Source organism: Lutra lutra, chromosome X (genome assembly GCF_902655055.1).
Source record: "Lutra lutra chromosome X, mLutLut1.2, whole genome shotgun sequence".
Classification (NCBI taxonomy): Eukaryota; Metazoa; Chordata; class Mammalia; order Carnivora; family Mustelidae; genus Lutra; species Lutra lutra.
In genome coordinates, this window is record NC_062296.1 from 86,387,557 (window position 1) to 86,414,473 (window position 26,917).

At 39.6% G+C, this 26,917-nt stretch overlaps 1 protein-coding gene across 6 annotated transcripts in view; it reads right to left on the reverse strand.

Annotated features, from left to right (window-relative positions):
* The window catches only part of REPS2 (RALBP1 associated Eps domain containing 2), a 222,139-nt gene that overhangs the window by 55,247 nt on the left and 139,975 nt on the right, over window positions 1-26,917 (reverse strand). For all 6 annotated transcript variants that reach the window (XM_047714691.1, XM_047714687.1, XM_047714688.1 and 3 more), the window contains one exon: window positions 7,578-7,639. In XM_047714691.1, the coding sequence (XP_047570647.1) occupies window positions 7,578-7,639 (62 nt within the window). The remainder of the gene's footprint in view (window positions 1-7,577; window positions 7,640-26,917) is intronic.

The following is a 26,917-nucleotide window of genomic DNA, read 5'->3' on the forward strand; positions in this document are numbered from 1 at the left end:
CCTGTTGCCACCAGACCAGGGTTAGGAGATCACTTTGGTCTCTGCTAAAACCACGTTTGCCAGCTAGGAAAGTGCCACCCCAGGCTGTCTGTTGCCACCGGGTGAGGGACAAGAGACCAACTCCCAGACTGCCCTCTGATGACACCAGAGGGAGAGACTTCGGTAGTATTTGGCTGGGGTAGGACAGGTATTGTCAAAAAGGTTTCTGTCTAGCTTATCTACCCTTTTCCCAGTCCTCTGGCTAGAGAGTAGACTTTTCTAAAGGGCTTTTTTTTCCCTATATCTGTTGGCAGTTCCAGGTTGCAGGTTCCTCCAGCACTCAGTCCAGGATATATGGGAGACTTTTTTTTTTTTTTAACAATTCAGGGAATTCACTGCCATGCCATTACTCAAGTCCTAAGGACTCAGCCAGTCCACTTTCCTGTTTACATCTTTCAGAATCCTCTTTCTGTTTATTACATCCAGGGCTTTTGGTTGTACTTAGCAGTGGGGGGAAGCAGGGAGAAATTAGTCTAAATCATCTTGTCCTCAATTGTGTTTTATGATGTTTCAACTATATTTGCAAGAAAATTTTTCTTGGACAGAGGAATACAACATAGAATCAGAGACCTTGGGTAGCAGGAGGATCTATCTAATCTTCACATTTTATAGAAGAGGCAGTAGGTCTGTGAGACTAATCTCCTTACTTCCCACAAAGCTACAGAGTAGTAGAGCTAAGAACAAGAGCACAGACACATTCATATCGTGCTCTGCAGCTTTCAGTAGTATGTTCTTTCATCATCACTGTTGAAGACAGATCCTGGGCCTAGATCTTCTTTCCTTAATTACAGAAATACTCATTAACATACTGTTATTTTCAGTTAACCTACAGCGTGCACTGTAAGACAGAACAGGGTAACACTCTGGAAGAAAGCAAAGGTGGCATCCTACGTGATAGATAGGTTTGTAAATTCTCTTCAGAATAATTACAAAGTTTCAAATACATAGAAAAATACCTTTTGACATATACTAAACTTACATACTGACAAATGAAAATTATGATATTGTACATAGCTTTGAAAGTTCAAAAATATGCCTTATCTACACAGCCAATATATCAAGGTGATTCGATGACTAATGTACATGAGATCATTTGCATATATTATAGCAAAAGATCTCATGATATCTGGTGTATGCCCACTGAGTTTTAATTTGATCAAGATAAAAGCCATGAAATGTAAAAAGCAGTGACATTTCCATATTGTTTATACTTAAAGAATGTTTTCTTATAGATATTTAAAGTTGCAGTGAGATAGTTCATTTTACTCTATTAAAATGATTTAATATGTGTTTAAAATGGATTGGCTATGCATGTTAAACTTTAATCAAATTTACATTTTAAAAATCTACTAACCCTGTGAGAAACTTACACAATCATCAGTAATGCCCCCACACAAAGACCAACAGAAAAAGAACAAGTACGTATGAGCTCTAAAACTCTTAATGTCTTCCAGGAGAATTTATGATTTTGTATCGCCAACTATACATTAACTTACAGAAAGAATACCTGAAATGACAGGATATTAATTTATAAGAACATTTTCTAGGAAAGCATAGTGTCAAGTATTTTATAAGTAGTTCAGGGCCTACAAACTGCCATTTGAGTTGAAGTGAGCCTGTCATTCCTTCCAAATGACAAGAGGGTAGGATCTTATTTAAAAAGCTGTGCCTAAGAAATTTGGCTTCGAAATGAACAGCAAGCCCAGGATATTCCTACTGGGTTCAGTAGTGCCTGAGGAACCTCATTCTAGCCAGATGACAAAGTTAGATGAAAGACTCGCTGTGTTGCTGAAACAAGTAGTACTTTATATGTTAATTTTTTTAAAAAAAGGAAATTTATTTTTTTTAAAGATTTTTTTTTTTTATTTGACAGACAGAGATCACAAGTAGGCAGAGAGGCAGACAGATAGAGAGAGAGGGGGAAGCAGGCTCCCTGCAGAGCACAGAGCCCGATGTGGGGCTCGATCCCAGGACACTGGGACCATGACCTGAGCCGAAGGCAGAGGCTTTAACCCACTGAGCCACCCAGGTGCCCCGGATTAATTTTTTTTTAAAAAGGAAAGAAACACTTGCTGCCTGGACTATGATTTCCTCTCAAGGTCATCTTGGGTTCCTGGCTCATCCTTCAAAATAGTACATACAGGACCTGAGGTACACAGTGGCTAGTCCTTCCAGGAAGACCATCCCATCAAGCCCTCTAACCCTGCTGGAGTCAGCCATCCCAAGAGTCTCCCAAGAGACTCCCAAGACCATCCATCAGGATCAGGGTTCTTGTCCCCACAGCATATGGGTGCGTCCCCTCCCCTGACTTTATGCCTCCCACCCTCACCAACTCAACAAAGACTTCTACTGAGCACTTAAAGAACTCAGGGCATGGGGCAACTGGGTGGCTCAGTCGTTAAGTGCCTGCCTTCGGCTGAGGTCATGATCCCAGGGTCCTGGGATCAAGCCCTGCATTGGGTTCCCTGCTCAGTGGGGAGCCTGCTTCTCTCTCTTCCTCTGCCCCTCCCCTTGCTTGTGTTCTGTCTCTCCTCTCTCCCTCTCAGATAAATAAAATCTTAAAAAAAAAAAAAAAAAGAACTCAGGGCATACCATTAATCCCATAATCCCATAATGCCAGAAAATCCCATAGGTTCTCAACTTCATCTCTGAACATTCCTTCTCTTGCCTTAATTCAGTGTTACTCAATCCCAGATACACTTCAGAATCATGTGGGGAGCTTCTTAAAACTCCTAATGTCTGGACCTCCCACCACACCAGAATCTCTGGGGGTGGGACCCAGACCTCAGTAGGTTTAAAGCTCTCCCCCAGATGATTCCTGCGGGCACAACGTGAGTACCAATGGGCTAACTGACGCTCTGTGCTCTCCTGCCAGTGGCTGCTCCCCGGACAGAACTCTCCTATCAAGGGGTCCTTCCTCTCCCAAGGCTCTGGCACCACTGGGCCTCAATGGGCCTCAAGCGGGCAGGCCACTGGCTCTTCACTGCCACATCCAAACACTAAATCTCTCTCCCCTAAAATCTATCTTTCTAAATTTCAGACAGTTCCTTGAACACATGGGGATCTCTTGCATGCCTGCTCCTTGCATTTGCTTTTTCTCTACAGTAATACTCCGAACCCCTCAGCCATCTGAAAAGAAAAATTCTCTTGTTTAAAACTCATTTCACTGGTCACCTTAGCCCTTCCATGAAGCCCTCTTGGTCTAAGCTTAAAAGTACTAATCAAATGCTTCTTCCACAGCACTTTCATCCTACAGTGCTGTTTTAGTACACACTGCGCTGCCAGTGAGAAGCACTTGCTGTTCCAAGGTAAGCAATTAGTGGAATAAATAGGAAAATCCTGAGCACATTAGTCTACAGGGAGCCCCAATCATCGAATGTGGTGCTAATGTAAAACTGAAAAAATTATCCTTTGTACCAAAAAACTTTTTTAAATAAAGATTATCGCCATAAGATCGGGGCGCCTGGGTGGCTCAGTGGTTTAAGCCTCTGCCTTCAGCTCAGGTTGTGATCTCGGGGTCCTGGGATCGAGCCCCACATCAGGCTCTCTGCTCAGCGGGGAGCCTGCTTCTCCCTCTCTCTCTGCCTACTTGTGATCTCTCTCTGTGTCAAAGAAATAAATAAAATCTTTTAAAAAATATTTAAAAAAAAAAGATTATCGCCATAAGAAATTTGGCATGAGATCAATACTATTAAAGAGATTTAATTATTGGAAAACCAAACAGGCCCTTAGAGAACTGACATACAGGACAAGCACCAGCTCTGCAGATGGCATTTTCCTCAGTTTATACGCATACCCACAGTGAGTTACTAGTTTAACTCTCATGTTAACACGGCTCCATATAAAACAGTTAACTCTAACTGCTTGTTAGCCATCTGTGTTATAAATCAGTCTTTTTTTAAAAATTAATAAATAAATGTGTCACTTCTTCAGAGCTGAGCCAAAATACCACGCCCTAGTCCCTAGCCTGTCCCAGGAAAACATGGAACTCAAACCATTTGATTCTTTATATATTCACTTGGTCCCTCTTGATTTTCTCTATAGTATGAAAAATAAAAAGATCTGCTTCTTTGAATTTATTCCTTTTCCTAACTCCAGGGCCCCATTTGTATAATTTACTCCAGATGTCCGTATCATACTAGTGCTTAGTATTAAGGGCCAGCTAAACTGAGTTTTATGCTGAACACCTATACTTCATCTCTCTCACTTGATAAAAGTAGAGATATACTTCTAGCATATGTAGAAATGAGCTCTGTATACCTTTGTGGACACATCTGCAAATGTACAAGTGCTTTTCTCTTACATACTTAAAACCTCGAAGGACATCACTGACTAGCCACATAGTTTTTTAAATAGTTGTTCCTTTTTAGGGAACAGAATGTCTTCTTGTTTATTATAATCTAGTCTTAAACATTTATCCATTTATCAAATTAAATAATATGAAAATTTTAAATCCAGGGGTACCTGGGTGGCTCAGCCAGTTAAGTGTCTGCCTTTGGCTCAGGTCCTGATTCCCAGGATTCTGGGACTGAGACCCGCATCAGGCTCCCTGCTCAGTGGGGAGTTTGCCTTTCCCTCCATGCTTGAGCTCTCTCTCTCTCTCTCTCTCAAATAAATACATAAATAAAATTTTTTTTTAAAAAGGAAAATTTAAATTAAAGCCTTTTTATCTTAATCTCTTCTCACAGCTACTGACAAATTTAAGATTTAAATTATACCAACCTTCCTTGTTTCTCCCCTAGGTACTATAGTTTAAGCCTCATTTGGATGTATATATTTTTTTCCAAAGTCAGATGGATTGCCCATATATAACAAGGAACACTCAAGAAAATGTTTAACAGAGCAAAAGAAGAACTCAAAGTGCTTAAGTATGCCGTAATAAAGCTTGCTGTGTGAAGTGGTAAAAATGACCTCATGAGAGAGTAAGCCAGAAGGAAAAGAAAAGCAAATTAAAAAAAAAAAAAAAAGAAAACATGACAACTAGAAATCCGAAGCTAACGTGTGGTAAATTTCCTTTTTCAGTTTCAACTCTTTTAGGGAAAACTACTGGCCTCAGATACAAGAATTTAACTTTAATCACATAAATAAAGAGGAGGTAACAGATGAAAGCAGTTCGGAAATGTCCTTACCAGTATTTTAAAGCTGGTGGAGAATAACGTTCCCTAACCACCAAGCCCTCAGGGGATTGTTAAGTCTTGTATAAAGAAAGAAAGAAATGGCAAGCTTTACCAAAATTGACCAGGTTTCTTTACTGTAGGACTTCAAATCCTTTAATGAGTCCATATGCACTGTGACTCTCCACAAGCGAGTGCTGAGGTGGCAGCCTGCGAATTTGTCTTATCACAGAACCCTGTTCATCCCTCCCAGAAGACCGCTTTATCACAAGCGGTTTGAGAAAGACTAGAATACACAGATGCCCCGCCCACATAGTTAGGTGAGCCTCTCCCAGGGCCATCAGGAATTGGGCATGGCACAACGACTAAATACAGTCACCTATTCAGCTCCAGGATTTCCTCTGTTGAATGTGTGTGTCCCACTTACAGTAGAGGAAAAGAGAGTAAGGGAAGGGAAGTGACGAAGGGGTTTTCTGCCTGCATTTGTTACACACCTGTTTCTGTAGTCTGAAATCTCCAAAGTTAGGCAGCTGAGGTGGAGGCTTGGGCTGAGCACTCCGCTCACTGTTACATTGTGATGGGAAATCTGGCAGACGAAGAAGCAGCCTCATTCATTAACAGTGACTTGAGAATTCCCAGCCCCCCATCACATCCTTGGTCACTAAGACCCCAAGCAGGCAGGAAGGCCACCTCAAGCAGGTCGGATGAGGACTGCTGAGAGCAGCAACGCATTTCACAAGCAGGAAGTCACTCCTGTTACTTGTACAGGAGAAGATAAGGAGGTTGATCACAAAAGCCCTTTCAGACGGGTCTTCATGCATTCATCCAGGCGGCTCCCAAGCCCTAGTTTAAAACCAGTAGCTAGTAGGTAACTGCCTCCAGAATGCCCACAATTTTGTTGTGACAAAGCCCAGGTCTGCTGTTGGTGCCAATCAGGAGCTTGGTCTCATCTAGGTCCTCCACAGGCGGCACGTGGTGAAAGCCTCACTGGCCAGAGCAGCAGATCCCTGTCTCACTGTATACACAGACACTTCAGCTCCGGGGATGGGGAGGGCAGCGACCTTTAGGAGATGGACCACATCTGGGAAGCTGGCTCTACCTATTTACTAGCTATGTCACCTTGGCTGACTTGTTTAACCCCTGTATGCTTCAATTTCCTCACCCGTAAGAAAATAAAGGATATTAACACCTACTTCATAGGATTTTTTGAAGATTAAATAATGCATTGAAAGCACTTAGCACAACACCTGGTCTACTGCAGATGCTCAAGAAACAGAGCTAGTAATGTAAATGAGCAGAAATTATAAGCAGGGAAACGCTTAGGATGGAACTAGAGCTTGCCATTAGATAAACAGCAGGGACTCAATAAATACTTGTTGACTGATTAATCCACAACTTTTAAAGCCAATCCTGGAGTATTAGAAAAGGGGCTCTCACTCGCTTATATGTGAGTCAGGAAGAACGAGGCTTTTCCTTGCCCTTCAAACAGAGGAAGGAAAGCAGTACTCACTGTATCTGGACCTCAAGGTTGAGTACGCTAAAGATGATCTAATTCTCTAAAAGAAGGACAAGCAAATGCCCGAAATGGTTTCAGTGACTTAGCAAGTCCTAAGATGTGCCATCTGGAAAAGTATGTTCTGAAGCATCTAGACCAATAAGGTAGAAACTAGGACTGTTAACAGAGAATTTCCCAACATTTTCTGCTGCAAGTTAGAGGGGCTTTAAAGACAGAAAGTCTCTTCAGCAGCAATTAATGAAAGGAAGGATCTGCAGTGCCCTTTACCACACTCCGCAGATTTGCAGCTTGCTTCTCATTTCCAGCTCTACAAGGAGTGTTGATGAATAAGACCATAGTAGCACATATAAATGAGGCAGAATTAATTCACAAGTGAAACAGATTTTGGTGACACATTCTCCCAAGTCCTGCTGTTTCAGCTTATTGTTCCAAAGAAAATACCAACCTAAAGATAAAGAATGCACTGCAGGCCCAAACCACAGCACGAATACCATGGTGACAACCATTAATTATGAAGAATTAACACAGCTCCTAAAATACTGATGACAATATACACACCCAAACTGTACATACTATATAGAAAAACCATGTCCCCCACCCCCCAACTGAAGAGTCACCCATTCTTCTTCTTTCTCTATCTGAAAACAACATGCAACCCTTGATGGCCAAAGGAGAACCAGTATGCATTGGTTTGGTTGTTTATTGAGGAAACTTTCCCTTTTCCACATGAGGTTGGGGGACTGGACAGATAAGAAGAAATGCAGCTACTCTCTATACTCTCTGTCCAGACGTCATCTTGGGAATGTGACCGGCCAGTTCTGGGGCTACCAACCCTTGCAAAGAAAGCACAGTGGTAGGACAACTTTGCTATACCCAACAGTTCACAGAAATCAACTTCTGTTTCCTACCTGTGATGGACAAGGTCTTGGAGGGAGCGCAGGTGGTGGAGGTAACAATCCTGACTTAGTAGCTGAAAAGAAAAACACATACTGTTAAGAATTACCAAAAACACATCGGGTGCTGCACTCAGGGTGGAGTCTGCTTGAGATGGTCTCTCCCCCTCTCCCTCTGCCCCTCCCCACCTCTCAAATAAATAAATATTTTTTTTTTAAAAAGAGAGTTACCAAGAACAAAACAAAATATGCTTTCCACTTTTTAACTAGGAATACCAATTGCCCTTAACATTTAACTAGGAATACCAATTGCAGTTAACATGTTTAGGTTATTCAAATCCATCTGAAGGCTTCACTTTTTTTTTTTTTAAAAAGGAGTACATGATATTTCTAATCACTTTTTCATTTTCATCCTACCTACCTCAAATCCAATTATTTATATAGGCTATTTTGATTAAGACAGTATAAAACAGTAAGGAAAAGACACCCTCTGATCAAAGAACTGGAACCCAGCATGGGAAAGGCAGTCAATCCCTCATTATTCTGATGTTACTTGTTTAGTTTCAAATAATCTAGGCCCTTTGGTTTCTCTAATATGTCTCCCTCTCTCTTGGCCATTACACTACTCATTAGTTCAGCAAGTGGGCTACAGAACGAAGGGAGCCAGAGTCCCCACAGTCAGCTCTGCTGCCCTGTAAGCTACTGGGTCTGACAACAGTGGGGAGGCTGAAAGAGATGGGACTAAACAATGTTGAGGGACACTTCAAAGATCTCAATTTCCTTTTCTCTCCCTGATCCTTATTAGCAGAAATAAAATCTGTTCCTATAATCATCTGGCCCCATTTAAAGGATGTTTTGAACAAAAGTCTCCATCTAATTTTTTTTAAATTTTGTGAGGTACAGAGAACATTTGAATTAAGCCAAGAATGTCTGAGTTGTAACTAAATGAAAATAAACATCTGCTAGTGAATTATAAATAAAGCTCATGATCACGCACAAGAAATAAGTTTATTATCACACACTGGCAAGTTAAACCATATTCTTTACAAAGTCTTTAAAAAGCACACCATGCTCTATTTAACCATACCTAGTTTACTGGCGATTCTGTAATATGTGTGCCAATATTTGGACAATGTTCTGTGACTTAAAAATAAGTCATAGCAATGTGCCAAGAACATGAAAGTTTTTGTAAATCACTTTTGATCTGACCTAGCTAGATCAGACGAGCCAGAAGATGGGAGTCTGGGGCTTTCCACAAAGGTAACTGAAGAGTAATTTCATAGAGATTTGCATTCTGAGCCAGTGCACGGATCTGGTACAACCATGTGGGCCCATCAGTGATTTCTCTCAATCTGTCTTTCATTAAAATTCATGAAACACATCAGTGGGTCAAAACTCCAGAGGTGGTGAGACCTTAACAGCCTTCAATAACAAAGCATATAGCAGCAGAAAAACAAAAGCCTCAGAAATTATCCATCTCGGGGCCATTCTGTACTCCAAAGGTCCTCAGGATTGGGCCTTTAAATTACCAGTTTCTTTAAAAACAAAAATTTTTTTTAAAACTACACATGCTTTTAAAGCAAAGGCCTTGCACCAGAAAAAAGTGTGTTTTTAACAAAAGAGGACTTATTAACAAAAGAGGACTAATAATTGATAAGCCATTTAATTAACCAAACTTTTGCTTCTAGCAAGAGGGAATAACAAAGATGAGATTTTCCCTCCTATTTGAAACAGCCGAAAACAAACACGGTTTTTATATGAAATCACAGTTTTTAGACACGAGACCAAAATGTATAATGCAACAGTTTTCAAGACACGAGGAAATTTGGCAGCAAAAGACAGTGATCCCTGAGAGCGAGGAAACCAACCAGTTGAGTCATATGTCTCTCTCTCCCTGCTTAGTGTGCTCAGATGGAGGATCTGCCTCCAGATGCATGTCTGATTCATTTCATTTTTCTATTTTTTTAATTTAAAAAATGCCTTATTTTTGTAAAAGATGATATGAGGGTGTTTCTGAATATACTTTTGGATAAAATCCTATCACCTATGAATATTCACAGCAATTTTGTTTCTTCTTTTCAGTACCTTTATCTATTTTTGTTTTTTATCTTACTTACCTGGCTAGAAAATCTACTGTAAAGTTGACTTATAATAATCATATGGGCATTGTTATTGTCTCTTGATCTCAAAGGGAAGGCTCTCCTCATTTCAACATTAACTATGATATTTGCTATAGGTTAGTATAGAAACCCTTTAAGGGATTATGAAAATTCCCACCTACTATTATTTTGAGATATTTTTTTATAACCTGTTGAGGCATTTTAACCAAAACTGCATGTCCACCCACTGAGATGATAGTATTTGCCCCTTACAATTAGTTAAAATGATAAGTTAGATTATAAATTCTTAAGTATTAAAACACCCTTGCTAACCTAGGATAATTCCAACCTGGTCAGGTTTTTATACCCGCTAGATTTAGTTGGCTAATACCCTGTTTAGGATTTTTGCCAACTGTATTCAGAAGTGAGACTGATAAGTGGGTTTCCTTCCACATATGGTTATCTGGTAGGTTTGATATGGCTGGAGAGTGTTCCCCATCTGTACTCTGGAACAGGTGGCTGCTGTTGAATGTCAGGTAGAACTTGACAGCAGATGCATCTGGGCTTGGAGTTTTGCTTGAAACAAGATTTTTAATGACTTCATTTCTTTAACTATTACAGGATTATTTAGACTTTCTAATTCTTAGGTCAGTTTTGATAAATGATATTTTTCTAGACATTTATTGTCTAAATGTTCATATTTATTGCCAAAAAGACATTCCCATGCCCTCCTCTACTCATCTTAATCTCCATGCACATAACTTTTGTTTTCTACTGCTAATGCTGTTTGTATCATCACTCTAGTTTCCCTTCATTGAGCTTACCTGACATTTTCCCATTTTATTACTCTTTTCAAAAAGCCAGCTTTCCTGAGCCTCTGTATTATCTGCTTGCTTTGTGTTTCATTAATGTCTGTTCATCTCCTTGTATTTTCTCTCTTTGGGCTTATCCTATTCTTTTTGTAGCTTAAATTACTTGCTTAACTGATTGCATTTCTTCTTTTCTAATGTAAGCATTTAGTGTTACAAATGGTCTTCCAAGTGTCACAGGTTTTGATGTGTTCTCATTCAGTTTTTTTTTTTTAGATTTTATTTATTTATTTGACAGAGAGAGATTACAAGCAGGCAGAAAGACAGAGAGAGGAGGAAGCAGGCTCCCTGCCGAGCAGAGAGCCCGATGTGGGGCTCGATCCCAGGACCCTAGGATCATGACCCGAGCTGAAGGCAGAGGCTTTAACCCACTGAGCCACCCAGGCGCCCCTCATTCAGTTTTAAAGTCTTCCTAGTTTCCATTACAACCTCTTTTACTATCGATATTACCTTTTGTCTGAAGTTCATCCTTAGAACTTCCTTCATGGATAGTCTGTTAGGACCAGCTTAGTCAGTTTGTGTGACTGAAAAGTCTTTATTTTACCCTCATTCTTCAAAGAGTATTTCACTGGGTATAGATTCTAGATGCACAGCTATTTTCTCACAGCATGTTAAAAATAATATTTCGCTGTCTTCTGGCTTCCATTATTGCTGGCGAGAAGTCATGTGTCTATAGAACCATTGTTTTCTCATTAAGTAGTCTGTCTTCTCTCTGGTTGCTTTTGAAATCTCTTTGCAGTGTTCTGCAGTACCGAACTTGACACTGAGTCTGCCTATTTCTTCATCCTCTTTTTCTTTCATAACCTACTGAGCTTCACTAGAGTTTCTGAATCATGTGGCATCCTGTTCACCCTGGGAAATTCTGAGTGATTCTCCAAATAGTGTCTCTCCAAATATTGCCATTTTCTGTTACCTCTCCTTCTGGGGTTGTCTCAACTATGTTGTGTTCTGGATAATTTTCTAAGATCTACTGTTACATGAACCAATTCCCTCGTCAACTGTGCTTAATGTCCTGTTAATCCAGTCCTCAAGTTTATTTTAATGACCGTTTCCTTTCTAGTTCTATTTGATCTGTTTTCAAATTTTTTTTTCATTTTTATAATTTCTTGGCTACATTCTCATTTTTTCTGTCTCCTTTTCTTTCAATTTATTAAACATATTTATGTAATTGTCTGTGTCTGATAATCCTACAATCTAAGGGCTTCATATTTACTACCCTTTTGATGTTCCTGCTAGCTCTGTCTCCTTGTGTTCCATTTCCTAGAGTGCTTGGTGGCCTCTGACTCCAAATGCACATCCCTTGGAACTTCACCTGTAGGAACTGGGCCCTGTGTGCAAAGTGGGTTCCTCTCTACTGTCCGCCAGAAACCCAAAGGTGCTTATCAACCTGGGATCACTTGAAACTAAAAGCTTGGCTTGATACGTAAAGGATTCCCAGTTTCTGCTGTCCTGAATTTTATTAAATGTCCTAAGCAAGACTTTTGAGTCTAGATAGCAGTTTGAATATTTGCACCTAAACTCACTCTTACCTCATTAACATAATAGTGAAAAGAACTTTTTAAATTTTCTCTGGGAAAATAGATGAGTGGCTGATAGCCAAATGACCAGTAGAGAAAACAGACAATAACCAAGGTGTACCAAAGAAGCCCCCCAGTTCTCAAGAACTGAGGACATCAAACTCCTCTGGAAGTAAGGATGAAGAAAGCAATAAAATGAGGAAAGCAATAAGAAGTAAAGAAAATGAACTAATCATGACTCCTATTTCCTACCCTTTAGAAGGGCATACCTTGACCATACCCTTGAAGGTCAGGTTCCAGCTACACCTCATGCAGGTTTGGGCTTCAGGATCCCTGCTCTTGCGGTCCCCTCTGCCAGCAGTGTCCATGCCCTAACCCTACTCCACCTGGATAACTCAGAATATAGTAAGTGTCCAACAAATATCTCTTTGAACTAACATAAGAACTACAGGACCATGATCCATCCCCATGTTGGAAAAAAAAAATTAATTGAAGCCCTTTAGGAGCAGTTAGATCCTAAGATTTTTCTCTCACATTCTACACATTTTCATCATGTTTTCCACTCCAGCAAAAGGCTAGAAGTATCCTTCTTCTCCAGGGAGGACACCAGGCCCAGATGAAGGCAGGGGGCCATACTGAAAACAGGGGGATCTAGTATATGTATACATTCTGGATGGTGAGACTGCCATCCCTCTTCCTCTCTGCTCCCAGACTTCTGTATCCAGAGGTTAAAAGAAGTGCTCCAGGGAAATGGACCAGCCAAGAAGGAAGATATAGATACCAACATCAAGAGATCTCCAACAAGATGACCAAATCAGATCATTCCACTACGAAACCCACAGATGGCAAGTCCTATCCATTTATCCATATATTCCAATCAGTTTTTTATGCCCTTTCTTAAACAGAAACAGATGATGAAGTATCATCAGATATCTACATAAAAATTTCTAAAATAGTACAATAGAAAAAAAAGGTTAATCTCAAAGATACAGATTAGATCCATAATAGGGGAAAATTCTTCAATGTATATTAGTATCATCATAATGATCATTCTGTTTATATTCTAGAACTACTTAAACATTTACTATGTATCAAGCATTGTTTGAGGTACTGTGAAAATATCAGTGAAAAAAAAAACAATAGGAAAAAAAGCTCTACCCTCATGAAGCTTTATTTTATTTACTAAGAAGATAGCTAATGGGATGGGAATAAGGAGTGAAATTTCTCAAAGTTATCAGGGCAATCCTCAGCAAGAGATAAGGGATGTTATTTGCAAAGATGAAATACTCAAGATGTTGCTGAAAAAAAAAAGAATAGTAAAATAATTAAAAAGAAAACCTGAAAATTAAAAACATGATAGCAGAGGGGTACCTGGGTGGCTCAGTGGGTTAAGCCACTGTCTTTGGCTCAAGGCATGGTTTCAGAGTCCTAGGATCGAGTCCTGCCACACATTGGGCTCTCTGCTCAGCGGGAAGCCCGCTTCCCCCTCTCTCTGCCTGCCTCTCTGCCTACTTGTGATCTCTCTCTCTGTCAAATAAATAAATAAATGAATCTTTTAAAAAAACATGATAGTAGAAAGGGATAGCTTAATAGAAAGATTCAAAGATAATCTAAGGAGATCTTTTTTTAAGGATTTATCTACTTATCTAGGAGGGAGGGGGGGAGAGAGAGAGAGAGAAAGAGAGGGCATGCACATGTGAATGCAGAGGGGAGAGGCAGAGGGAGAAGAGAGTGAGTCCCAAGTAGATGCCACACTGAGCATAGAGCGCAATGTGGGGCTCAATCCCATGACCCTGAGATCATGACCTGAGCCAAACCAAGAGTGTGCCACCCAGGCACCCAACCTAAGGAGATCTTTAAAAAAGGAGGATAATATTCAAATAAAAGTCCAAAAAAAAGAGAGAAAATAGCAGGAAAAAAAATCACATAGTCTAAGAAAACTACCCAGAAATGAAGACTAGGGCTTTCTAAACTAGAAGAGCCCACTGAGTACCCAGAACAATGGAAGAAAACAGACCCATGGCAAAGCACATATGAAATTTCAAAATACAGGAGTTAAAAGATTCTACAAATTTCCAGCAGGGGATGGAAGAGGAAGGACAGGCCACATCCAAAGGATCAAGACTCCAGATAGTTTTAAACTTTTAATATACCACTGAAAGCTAGATTTCACTGGAGCAATGTCATGAAAATTCTGAAGAAAACTGATTTCCAACCGATGGTTTAATACCCAAATGAGCAGCCAGCTCATGCTTCAATTGAAGGCATTCTTAGACATTCAGGGGTTTATATTGAGCTCTATGTACCTTCTCCAAAAAAGCCATTCAAGGATGTGTTCTACCAAAGCAAGATAGTAAACCAAGAAAGAGCAAGGCACAGGATAAAGGAGTTCCAACATGGAAGAAGAAAAGAATCGTTGGATGACAGAGAAGGGAAATGCCATGATGAGAACCATGTATCAAGCATGGAAGACAATCACTCTACATTTCTTCAAACAGATGAAACCAATACCTGTGTCAGAATTTCAAGAGGAACTTTAGAAAATTGAGGCAGTCTACAGTTGCTTCAGGGGCAAGTACATTGAAAAGAAACAAGCTGATTATGCACTCCGGGGCCAACAAAAATCCGTGCAAGTAGGAAAAGTAAATAATTTACTATATGGCTTACATAGCCATAAGAATAATATAAACACTAAATACTGATCTAACCCAAATTCTACAAACTGTACTGAGAGGGTGAAGGAGGAGAAAAGGTGCTAGAAGGGAAAGGCAGCAGATGATGACTAAAACTGAAAAGTCAACAAGAGGTTATATAAATAGATTATTTTAAAATGTGAGATACCAAAAGGATTAAACAATTCTGTAGCAGAGAGTATTCTCGCAAGTCTTGAGCAGTATCAGTGGTCTCGGAGGCACTCCCCAAACTCCAGTTTGTTCCAGCAGTTCAGCATGGAGGCCTGGGCCTTTCCTCTCTACCATACCAGGCCATCGGCTGTGATTAGTCACTTTTCCAGTTCTTTCCCCTCTCTTTCCAGAAGTTCCGTCCACTGACCCTCAGTCAAGAGAAGCCAAAACTAAAAGTACCCACCCACTTCACTTCACTCGAGATTTGGAGTTTCAGAAAGAAATCTCAATATTTGCCTATGCACACACATGGCTTCTAGAAGGAGGCAGGCAGCGTCACGCCTCGGGTTTTCCCTTAGCTGCTACCCTCTCAAAAAAAGAGAAAAAAAAATGACATTAGCTCACGCATCTTTCCTTATTTGGTTTCTGCTGAAAAATCTCTTCTATGTGTTCATGACTCTTCCTTTAACAGTAGGTGATACTAATCTAGCTTCATTCTACCAAGTTTATGTCTGATTCATATTTTTACCTCCAGGAGCATCTAAACACACTACCTTGGATGTATTAAGTATTCACATGGTGAATTTAGTAAAATATCTCCTCTTATAATAGTTCCAGTCCATTCATAATTTTATTTTTATTTTTTTCCATTCATGATTTTAAAGTGGATTCAAATATTTTATCCAGCATGCTCTAATCAATTTAAAAAAGAGGAAGGGGTGCTGAGTGGCTCAGTCAGTTAAGCATCTGTCTTCAGCTCAGGTCATGATCCCAGGGTCCTGGGATCGAGCCCGCATCCAGCCCACATCAGGCTCCCTGCTCAGTGGGGAGTCTGCTTCTCCCTCTCCCTCTGCCTGCTGCTCCTCCTACTTGTACTTACTTTCTGTCAAAGGATTAAATAAAATCTTTAAAAAATAAAAATTAAAAAGAGAAAAAGTATACCTTCATGCAAAGCGAAACTGAAAAACCACTTTGGCTGAGTAATCTAGTGTACACATGCAAAAGATGAAAACATACCTACAACAGTAACACCTGCTTTCCTAGAAGGAAAGAGAAGGAAAGGAGAGGGGAGGAAAACACCTTTGATGCATACATTGAAAGCTTTACCATACATGTGAAGCAATCGCAGATTTATTCCTAAGTCTCACGTTAATAAGGTAGAATACCAGATATCAGCAAAGTTCTGTAAAATCAGAAAATTTTGTAAATGTAATCAGGGAAAAAAATAATAGATACCCAAATCCTGAAAAACAGATGTAAAAGTTCATGAAAGAAACTGCCATTTAATCCTAAACTCAGAAAATACAGTAACAGTAACAGAAAATACAGTAACAGGTGTTTATTAAATTTATTGAAAGATGTGCATTTTCTAGCACCGATCTGCTGATTCTCAGGCTCCTGGTATCTTCATCCAAAACTTCAACCTCTTAGATTTTTTTATCTTTTTATTTTATTATGCTTAGAAATTTCCAGACAAAATATTATCCATATATGTGACTGTCTATACTAATTTCCCTCAGATCTTTACAAAGCCCAAAATCAATGATTTAATGAAAATATGTTCCAAATTACTAAGTAGAAATAAAACAGCCAATGTGGCAACTGAAAGCTGCAAGGAACAGAAAGCCAATTCTTTAGGGGAGAGAACCTTGAAATAACTTCAGCTGTGAAAAGGCCTCCCATCCCCCCAAACTATGAATATTTTATGAAGAAAATAAAAGCATTCAAATGCCAAAGGAAAAAAAAAAACACTTGAAGGATGGAAGATGTTGAAGGGAGCCTGCCAGTAGGACCTGCACTTTTAAGTATCAATCAAGTAGAGAGTTAGCCACATGCAAAGCTTCCAGGATTTCGTCAGTGAGGACCATTCTTCTTCTTGGCAAGTTCATTAAAATGGTGATTTCTTTGTAATAGAAAATGTACTTTCTTTCCTTACTACTCACAAAAGCATGTGTGAGCCTATGCCTATCCCCTAATCACCCAGTTACACACAGTGATGGGTTCATATGTCATATACACCTACAAATATGATAAAATGTTTGCCAGGAGTAGTTTTCCAAAAAGAGCTGCTTCGATCCCCTGATAATGCCCCACTTCCCCCCCCCGCCAAACACACAACCTCATTAAATTGTCTGCTAAACACAACAATTATTTTTTACCAGTTAAAAGACAGGAATTTACACACGACTTGGAATTGTTCACCAGGGAAAATATTAATGACTGAGTTTAGAAAAGTACTGAGATCAAATTCAATTCTTCCACTTCGCAGATGAGAAAATTAAGGCCTGGGGAAGTAAAATGACATCACCCAAGCTATTATGAGGCAGCAATCAGTATCACATTTTGAACCTACAGGACAGGTAATGGTAAAGAGCAAAAAAGGGCACTGAGATAGGGGATAAAGGGCTGGACAGGTGTTATTGTATGTCCAGGGAATAAGCATGTCAGAAGGCTGAAAGTAAGAAAAGTATTGCAACTTCAAGGAACTAAAATGATGCTTCTGAATATGTTACATGCCACATACTCAAATAAATGAGTAGATGCTAGACACTACCTTAAAATATGCCACTGTAGCAAATATTTAGCCTTCTAAGTCACGTGATTATCTCTTCACAAGACTACATATGACCGCCTTGCTTTAAAAAATATTCAGTGTAGTACTACCATAAGGACATAGAGATCAACAAACAGAAACAGAGAGTCCAGAAAGAAACCCTTAAATTTACAGTCAAGTGATTTTCAACAAAGGTGCCACGGCAACTCAATAGGAGTTTTTTTCAACATGCAGGGCTGAAACAACTGGATATCCGCATATAAAGAAATGAACTTAGACCCTCAGCTCACACTACAAATAAAATTTAAAGAAAAATGGATTCGAGACATGAATATAAGAGCTAGCATTGTAGTATTTTTAGAAATAAATAACAGAAAAGCTTCAAGACATTAGGTTAGACAAAGATTTCTTAGATGTGACACCAAAAGAACATTCTAAACAGGAAAGAATTGATAAACTGTACTTCATTGAAATGCAAAACTTTTTTGCTTCAAAATACACCACTAACGGGCGCCTGGGTGGCTCAGTGGGTTAAGCCGCTGCCTTCGGCTCAGGTCATGATCTCAGGGTCCTGGGATCGAGCCCCGCATCGGGCTCTCTGCTCAGCAGGGAGCCTGCTTCCCCCTCTCTCTCTCTCTGCCTGCCTCTCTGCCTACTTGTGATCTCTGTCTGTCAAATAAATAAATAAAATCTTTAAAAAAAAAAATACACCACTAAGAAAATGGAAAGACAAGACACAGAATGGGAAGAAAATATTTGCAAATTACACATCTGATAAAGACCTTGTACCCAGAATACACTAAGAACTCCCGAATACACACTCAACAATAAAAAGGGGAACACCATCCCCCCCCCAAAAAAGAAGACAAACACCCAATTTAAAAGTGGGCAAATGATTTCAGTAGGCATTTCATCAAAGAAGACATAGAAATCATTAATAAGCACATGAAAAGATGCTCAACATCATTAGTCATCAGGGAAACAAATCAAAACCACAACAAAAAACCACTTCACACCCAGCAGGACAGCTATAATTAAAAAAAAAAATAGTAAGCATTGGTAAAAATGGGAAGAAACAGTAACCCTTGCACACTGCTGGTGAAAATGTAAAAGAGTATGGATACTTCAGAAAACAGTTCAGCAGTTTCTTAAAGTTACCATACACCCAGTAATTCCACTCCTAGGTCCTATGCCAAGAGAAATGAAAACATATGTCCCACAAAGACCTGTATGTAAGTGTTCATGGTAGCATTATTCCTAACAGGCAAAAAGTATAAACAACTGAGGTGTCCATGAAACTGAAGACTGGAGAGACAACATGTGGTACGTACATACAATGGAACACTATTCCATAATTAAAAAATGAAATCCTGATACATGCTACAACTTAGATGAACCTCGAAAACATCACATAAAGTTTAGCAAGCCAGACACAAACACCCCATATTTATGATTTCATTTATACGACATTTCCAGAAACGCAAATCTATAAAAACAGGAGGTAGATGACTGGTTGTCGGAAGCTGGGCATGGGGACTGACTGTACTCCTGGGGTGCTGAAAATTTCTGAAACTGGATTATGGTGACAGCACAATTTGATAAATTTACTGTCAGTCACTGAGTTGTACACTTAAAATGGATGAACTTTATGGTCTGAAAATTATACCTCAATAGTTTTTTTTTCAAGCTAAGGGTAGGGGAAAAAGTATAATTAATCATATGGGAGAGGGAACATAGATGAAACAAAATGGGCCATAGTTGATCACTGTTGAGGCCAGGGATTCAGTATACGATTCCTTTCCTTTTTTGTAGATATTTAACACAACAATTTGAATAACAATTTATATTCATAACAATTTTTGATCATCAAAAAAAATAAATTCCTAAGATCTTCCAGTATTTATGAAGTATTTATGTCTCCCTAAAGAACCTCAGGGAAATTGGTCCAATACTGTAAATCACATAAAAGAAAACACAGAAAAACAATATTAGTTTCTTGCATATTGGGCCCCATATCTATTCTTTGATATATCTTTTAACTTCAGATTAATTACCGCCTGTAGAAAAATAGTAAGGTGTGCCCAAGTTAAATTAATATAGATTGCTTTCTCTGATACCAAATCTGTTGTAACAAAAACTTGAACAAAGAGGATTCCGATGGAGAACAAAGCAATTGCATTTTCTGGATCTCAGTCTCATCTCCTGTAATATGTGAGAGGTGGCCAAGATGTCATGTATGTTGTCTTTTAGCACTGACACTCTATGATTTTAGAATTTGCCAGTTTTTTCTAGTAACTCCTTCTTCTTGCACCACAGGATATGTGATACAGGTTAACGAGGTCCCAGACACAGACCTAGGCAGAGTTAAGCAATAAAAATGCATGCGAATTGACTTTGGTTAAGGTCAAGTTTCATTTCTCTTATTACTTTTACATGAATGTGTTACTCCTAATCATTTTACTATGAAACTCTGTAGGTTGGTTAAAAATGTTTATGTGTGTGTGTCTTCAATGGAAGGCAAGCAAGCAACTTGGAAAAAGATTCTATTTTCTTGGTAGGGTCTCTTTTCTACCACGAATTTGAAAAATGTGACATATAGTCAAACCAACATCTAAGTCTGAAACGCTTCAAAGTGAGTTTGTGATGAACAACCACACCAAACCAGTGTCTCAGTCACTCCACCTTTTGCAATCTGAATTAACCCTACCACTCCAATGAACTGTTCTAACGCTTCCTAGGAACATGGTTTGCGAACTCCTTCTCCCCTAGCCTCCATTCTTTTTGGTCAGTCGGCAAAACTTAGACTTCTGGTCTCCACTTATTCCTGAAATACACTCCTCCCTGAGCATTCCAGGCATTGGGGCTTGCCCCTTACTGAATTCATGTGTTCTCGTGGTTTTACGTCTAGCTGTTAAGACAACGGAATTTGGTGTTTACATTGAAAGGCCTGAAAAGTTTGAAATAGGGAAGTGACATCATAGCTGAGCTTAAGAAAATTAATCCTGCTGCTCTATGAAGGAAAGAACAAAGCAAGCAAATCAGACAGGAGATTACTATAGTAGTCTTCAAGGCAAATGGTAGTAAGAAGTGAACCAAGGCAGATATCAAAGAAAAATCAACAGAATTTGGCTCCAAAAATTATATCCATCCTTCAAAGGCTAGCTCAACAGCCTGTACAACCACTCCAACATATCTACAGATCATCCTAGTTAGGAACCTCCCAGACACAGCACCGTTCTCACATATAACTGTAACACTGATTAGCAGAAAGTGAGGCCATATCCATATTCCTCTTACAATTCTCCACAGTACCTAGTACACAATAAGTGTTAAATAAATATTGGTTAAATGAAAGGACACTTTTGCCAGTCACCATTACTGAAGTCTATTTCAGTTTTCATTAAACTCTCTAAACTCAAATGCATATACTGAGAACACTATTGCTTTTTTGTTGTTTTTCTTTTTACAGAGAGGGAGAGAGAGAGAGCATGCATGAGAGTGGCGTGAGGGCAGAGGGAGAAGGAGAGACAGAATCTTAAGCTGGGTGTGGAGCCCAACACGAGGCTTGACCTCATGACCCTGAGATCATGACCTGACACAAAATCAAGAGTCAGATGCTTAACCAACTGAGCCACCCAGGCACCCCAAGAATTGTGTCATTTTATGGTATTCTTCAGCTCACAAGTTTTGTAACAATTGTAAGCAAAATGTCTAATAATAGATAAATGGGTAAATAAACTAAGGCCCAAATTAATAAAGGTATAAGAAATGGGAGTATCACTGTTTTATAACTACCAATGAAATAATGGACCTAAGCAGCAGTTTGCTAAAAACAGCTCATACCAATTTATGAGAGCCAACTGTATACATATGTTCCAACCCCTCATTTAGTGACACATCAGTAAGAATAAAAGTGGCTGTGGCAGGAATGTTTATACCATAAAAATCAGTAAATAGCCAGTTAAACATTTACCAACACACCACTGCATGTGGGCAATGAGGATCATTACCTGATAAAATGATTATCTGAGCAGCTGCTAGGGATCTCTGTCATAACGGATAAATCAGGCTAATATTTCATGAACCCACTGATAAATTGAACATCACAAAAATGGAGCCATTAGATATCAGAGACCTCCTAATGTGATACAGTAGAAAATACACAGTATCACTAGGAACTACTCTTGCTAAAAATAGAGTGTGATTCTAAGCAAGCCTAGATCTGACCAGCCAGTTTGTAAGAAATACAAAAGAGGGAAGAACAGATATGATTAAGGTTTAGCAATTTTTTTAAAAGATTTTATTTATTTATTTGACACAGAGAGAGAGAGATCACAAGTAGGCAAAGAGGCAGGCAGAGAGAGAGGGGGAAGCAGGCTCCCTGCTGAGCAGAGAGCCCAGTGTGGGGCTCAATCCCAGGACCCTGGGATCAAGACCTGAGCCAAAGGCAGAGGCTTAACCCACTGAACCACCCAGGAGCCCTAATTAAATTTTTGTAAAAGACCTTACCAATTAGAGATACATATAAAGTATGTATGAAATTATATAATATCTGGCAGTTGATCTGGGGATGGAGATTTTCTACTTTTACATAAATCTGAAGTTTTCCATAATACAGTTTTTAACAAAGTAGCCAGTATACAGAATGTATATAAAAGGATGACAAAATTATCAGTACTGACATGGATAGATCTCCAAGAAATAACAAATTCTGGAAAAGCACAGGAGAAACATGTACAATGTGATGTCAATTATTTTAAAGACAAAAACCATGAAATTGGTGTTATAAATGGACTAGAAAATGTCAGAAGGATACCTTTCCTGGGGAGGATACCAGGCTTGGTGGAAAAGAACTTAAGGGTCAGATATGTAATGTCTGAATTTTATACAAATTCAAATGAGGTTTTTTTTTTTTTAATTTGAGAGAGAGAGAGCAAAGAGAGAGAGAGAACTTGTGTGGGGCAGGGAGAGGGGAAGAAAGGGAGAGAAACTCAAACAGACCCCATGCTTAGCATGGAGCCGAATACAGAGCTTGGTCTCATGACCTTGAGATCATGACCTAAACTGAAACCAAGAGTCAGACGCATAACCAACTGTGCTACCCAGGCGCCCCTACTCAAATTAGAATTGTAAGCCAACTGCCCAGGTGTGGAGCTGAATCTCAGTTCTCAGCTGGCTAGTGAAGGAGGATGAGGGCTGCAACCAACAGGAGTAATAGCACTGGGCCTTCTGCCCCTTCTTAAGAATTCAACATCCAGGGACACCTGGGTGGCTCAGTCAGTTAAGCATCTGACTCTTTATCTCAAACTCAGGTCTTGATCTCAAAGTTGTGAGTTCAAGCCATACGTTGGGCTCCATGCTGAGTGTTGAGCCTTCTAAGTTAAGGGGATAAAAAAGAATTCAATGTCCAGCATAGGCAGCTGAATAGAGACATGACTACCAAATATCTGGCCAAATGGAGAAGTTGGGAGATGCAAGTGGGGTAGAGAGAAAAGAAATACTTGCCCCTTCTTAAGGCAGTGGAGTGTAGGCCCTAGCATTGGGCGACTCGAGCTTAAAGCCCAGCACCACCATCTACGAGCTCCATGACCTTAGCCAAATTAACTTTTGTTCCTCAGTTTCTGTTTCTCTAAAGCGGGGATACAACAGCACCTACCTCATTAGGGTTATTGTAAGGATAAGAGACAATGCATGGAATGCTTTAAATGTGTACCCTGTACCAAGTAAGCCTCAAATTCACTACGTATCTAGTGCTAGGTGTTAATAAAGAGCCTAAAAACAACTCTAACAAATAGGGAAATTTGGCTTGGGACAGAGTGGACACTATACTGACAGGTAAAGAATATACTACTCAGGAGACCTGGGTGGCTCAGTCAGTTAAGCAACTGTCTTAGGCTCAGGTCATGATCTCTGGGTCCTGGGACTGAGGCCCGCATTGGACTCCCTGCTCAGCAGGAAGTTTGCTTCTCATCCTCTCTCTCCCCCTCCCCATCGCTCACTCTCTCTTTCTCTCAAATAAATAAAATCTTTAGGAAAAAGAAAGAATATACTACTGATAAAGTAACTAGATCAACTGGTCTCACATATGAGAGAAAAAGTACAGCTGAATGCAAGCAGTCAGTAATAATTCTTTAAATGCTTTCCAAACACTAAAAGGGATTCCCTCCATGATTTGTAGTAGCTGCATGATTAGTTAAGCAGTTAGAAGTCCAACAGTATGCTGCCAAACTCATTATCTAAGTTAAGGATAAAGATGTGTCCAGACAACTAACACACAAATTCAACAAGGTTACAAGATAGATCAATAAATAAAAACCAATTATATTTCTATACACTGGCAATGAAGACTGCAAAAAATGAAATTAAGAAAACAATTCCCTTTAGGCTAACATCAAACAAAACACTTAAGAATAAATTTTTACAAGTACAAAACTTATTTGTGAAAACTACAAAATATTGTTGAAAGACATTAAAGACTTAAATAATGAAAATATATCCTGTGTTCATGGATTAGAAGACTTAATATTGTTGGGGTGCCTGGGTGGCTCAGTAGGTTAAAGCCTCTGCCTTCGGCTCGGGTCATGGTCTCAGGGTCCTGGGATCGAGCCCCACATCGGGCTCTGTGCTCGGTAGCGAGCCTGCTTCCCCCCCCCCTCTCCCTCTGCCTGCCTCTCTGCCTACTTGTGATCTCTGTCAAATAAATAAATAAAATCTAAAAAAAAAGAAGAAGACTTAATATTGTTAAGATGGAAAACATAACTTTGTATGCCATAAATATGTACAATTTTTATTTGTCCATTAGCCTCATTATAAAGTTGGGGGCAAAATACTGTTGAGATAGCAGTACTAACCAAACTGATCTAAAGAGTCAGTGCAATCCCTACCAAACTCCCAGTTGCCTTTTAAAAAGAAACAAAAAACAGAAATTGACAACCTAATCCTAAATTTCATATGGAAATGCAAAGGACCCAGAAAAAGCAAAACAATCTTGAAAAAGAAGAGAGGCACCTGGGTGGCTCAGTTGGTTAAGCGTCTGACCCTTGATGTTGGCTCAGGTCATGATCTCAGGGTCTTGAGATCAAGCCACACATCGGGCTCCATGCTCACCAGGTAGTCTGCCTGAGATTCCTTCTGTCCCTCTCCCTCTACCCCTCCCCACTCTGTGCACTTGCTCGCGCTCTCTCTCTCTCAAATAAATAAATCTTTTTTAAAAAAAGAAAAGAAGAAGAAAAAGAAAAAGAAGAAGAGGAAGAAGAAAGTGGGCACAGACACATATCCCAACTGCAAAATGTATTACAATTCTGCAACAATCACAACAGTATGGTGCTAGCACAAGGATAGATATATTAATATCAATGGAATAGAATTGATAATCCAGAAATAAGACTTTATGTTAAATGGTCAGTTGATTTTTAACAAGGGTGCCAGGAAAATTAAACGGGGAATAATAGTTTTTTCAACAAATGGTACTGGGAGAACTGGATAGTCCCATGAAAAAACAAACAACAACAAAAACCCAAAATTTGAACCCTTACCTCACACCACATACAAAAAATAGCAACTCAAAGTGGATCACAGACTTAAATGTAACAGCTAAAAATATAAAAATCTTAGAAGAGGAGTACGTGTTTGTGGCCCTGAGTTAGGCAATGATTTCTTAGCTATGACACCCAAAGCACAAATGATAAAAGAAAAATAAATAAACTGGACTTCATCAAAATTAAAAGCTTCTGCACTTCAAAGGATACCATTAAAAATGTTGGAAGGACGGGATGCCTGGGTGGCTCAGTTGGTTAAGCTGCTGCCTTCAGCTCAGGTCATGATTCCAGCGTCCTGGGATCGAGTCCCACATCAGGCTCCTTGTTCTGTGGGGAGCCTGCTTCTCCCTCTGCCTCTGCTGCCACTCTGTCTGCCTGTGCGCGCGCGCTCTCTCGCTCTCTCTGACAAATAAATAAATAAAATCTTTAAAAAAAAAAATGTTGGAAGGATGGGGCGCCTGGGTGGCTCAGTGGGTTAAAGCCTCTGCCTTCGGTTCAGATCATGATCCCAGGGTCCTGAGATCGAGCCCCACATCGGGCTCTTTGTTCCGCGGGGAGCCGGGGAGCCTGCTTCCCCCTCTCTCTCTTATCCGCCTCTCTGCCTACTGGTGATCTCTGTCTGTCAAATAAATAAAATCTTTAAAAGAAAAATAAATGTTGAAAGGACAACCCACAAAATGAGAGAAATATTTTTAAATTATGTATGTGAAAAGGGATTTGCATCCAGAATACACAAAAAAAACCTTACAACTCAAGAATAAGAGACAAATAGCCCAATTTAAAAATGGGCTAAGAGGGGTGCCTGGGTGGCTCAGTGGGTTAAGCCGCTGCCTTCGGCTCAGGTCATGATCCCAGGTCCTGGGTTCGAGCCCCGCATCGGGCTTTCTGCTCAGCAAGGAGCCTGCTTCCCCCTCTCTCTCTGCCTGCCTCTCTGCCTACTTGTGATTTCTCTCTGTCAAATAAATAAATAAAATCTTTAAAAAAAAATAAAAAAATAAAAATGGGCTAAGATTTTGAACAGCTCTCCAAAAATGACATAAATATGGCCAATAAGCACACAAAAAGGTGTTCAACATCATTAGTCACTAGAAAATGCCAATCAAGGGGCACCTGGCTGCTCAGCTGGCACAGCAGCCAACTCTCGATCTCAGGGTAGTGGCTTTGAGCCCCACACTGGCTACAGAGATTATTTTAAAATAATAATTTGAAAAAAGAAAATGCAAATCAAAACCATGATAAGATGCCATTTCATACCAGCTAGGCTGACTAAAATAAAAAGGATGGGCAACAATAAGCACTTCAAGAGTGAAAAACTGCAGTCCTCAGACAATGCTAGTGAGATAGTAAACTGTGCGGCCACTTCAGTAGTTCCTCAAGATGTCCAACTTAGACTTATCATATGACCCAGAAATTCCACTCCTATGCATATCCATGAACTGATAAATGGATAAATAAAATGTGTCATATTCCTACAACGTAATATTATTCATCCATAAAAGGAATGAAGTACTCCTACATGTTACAACATGGATACACCTTGTAAACATTATACCAAGTGAAAGAAGCCAGTTACAAAACACCATATGTTGTGTGATGCCACTAATACAGAATGTCCAGAACAGGCAAATTCATGGAAACAGAAAGTAGATTAGAGGTTGCCAACAGCTGTGGGGAGAGGATAGGGGAATGAAGAAGGACTACTAATGAGTATGGGGTTCCTTTTTGGGGTGAGGAAAATGTTCTAAAATTGGATAATGCTAGTGGCTGTCCAACAGTATAAATATGCTACAAACCACTGAATTATATACTTTAAAAGGGCGAATTTTACAGTGTGTGGATTTTACCCCAATGAAGTTTTCATTTTTTAAAAAAACCTGTCCAGACTGCCAAACTGAACCCTTAGATAGCTGCGTAACGTGGACCCAAAAGTTTGGG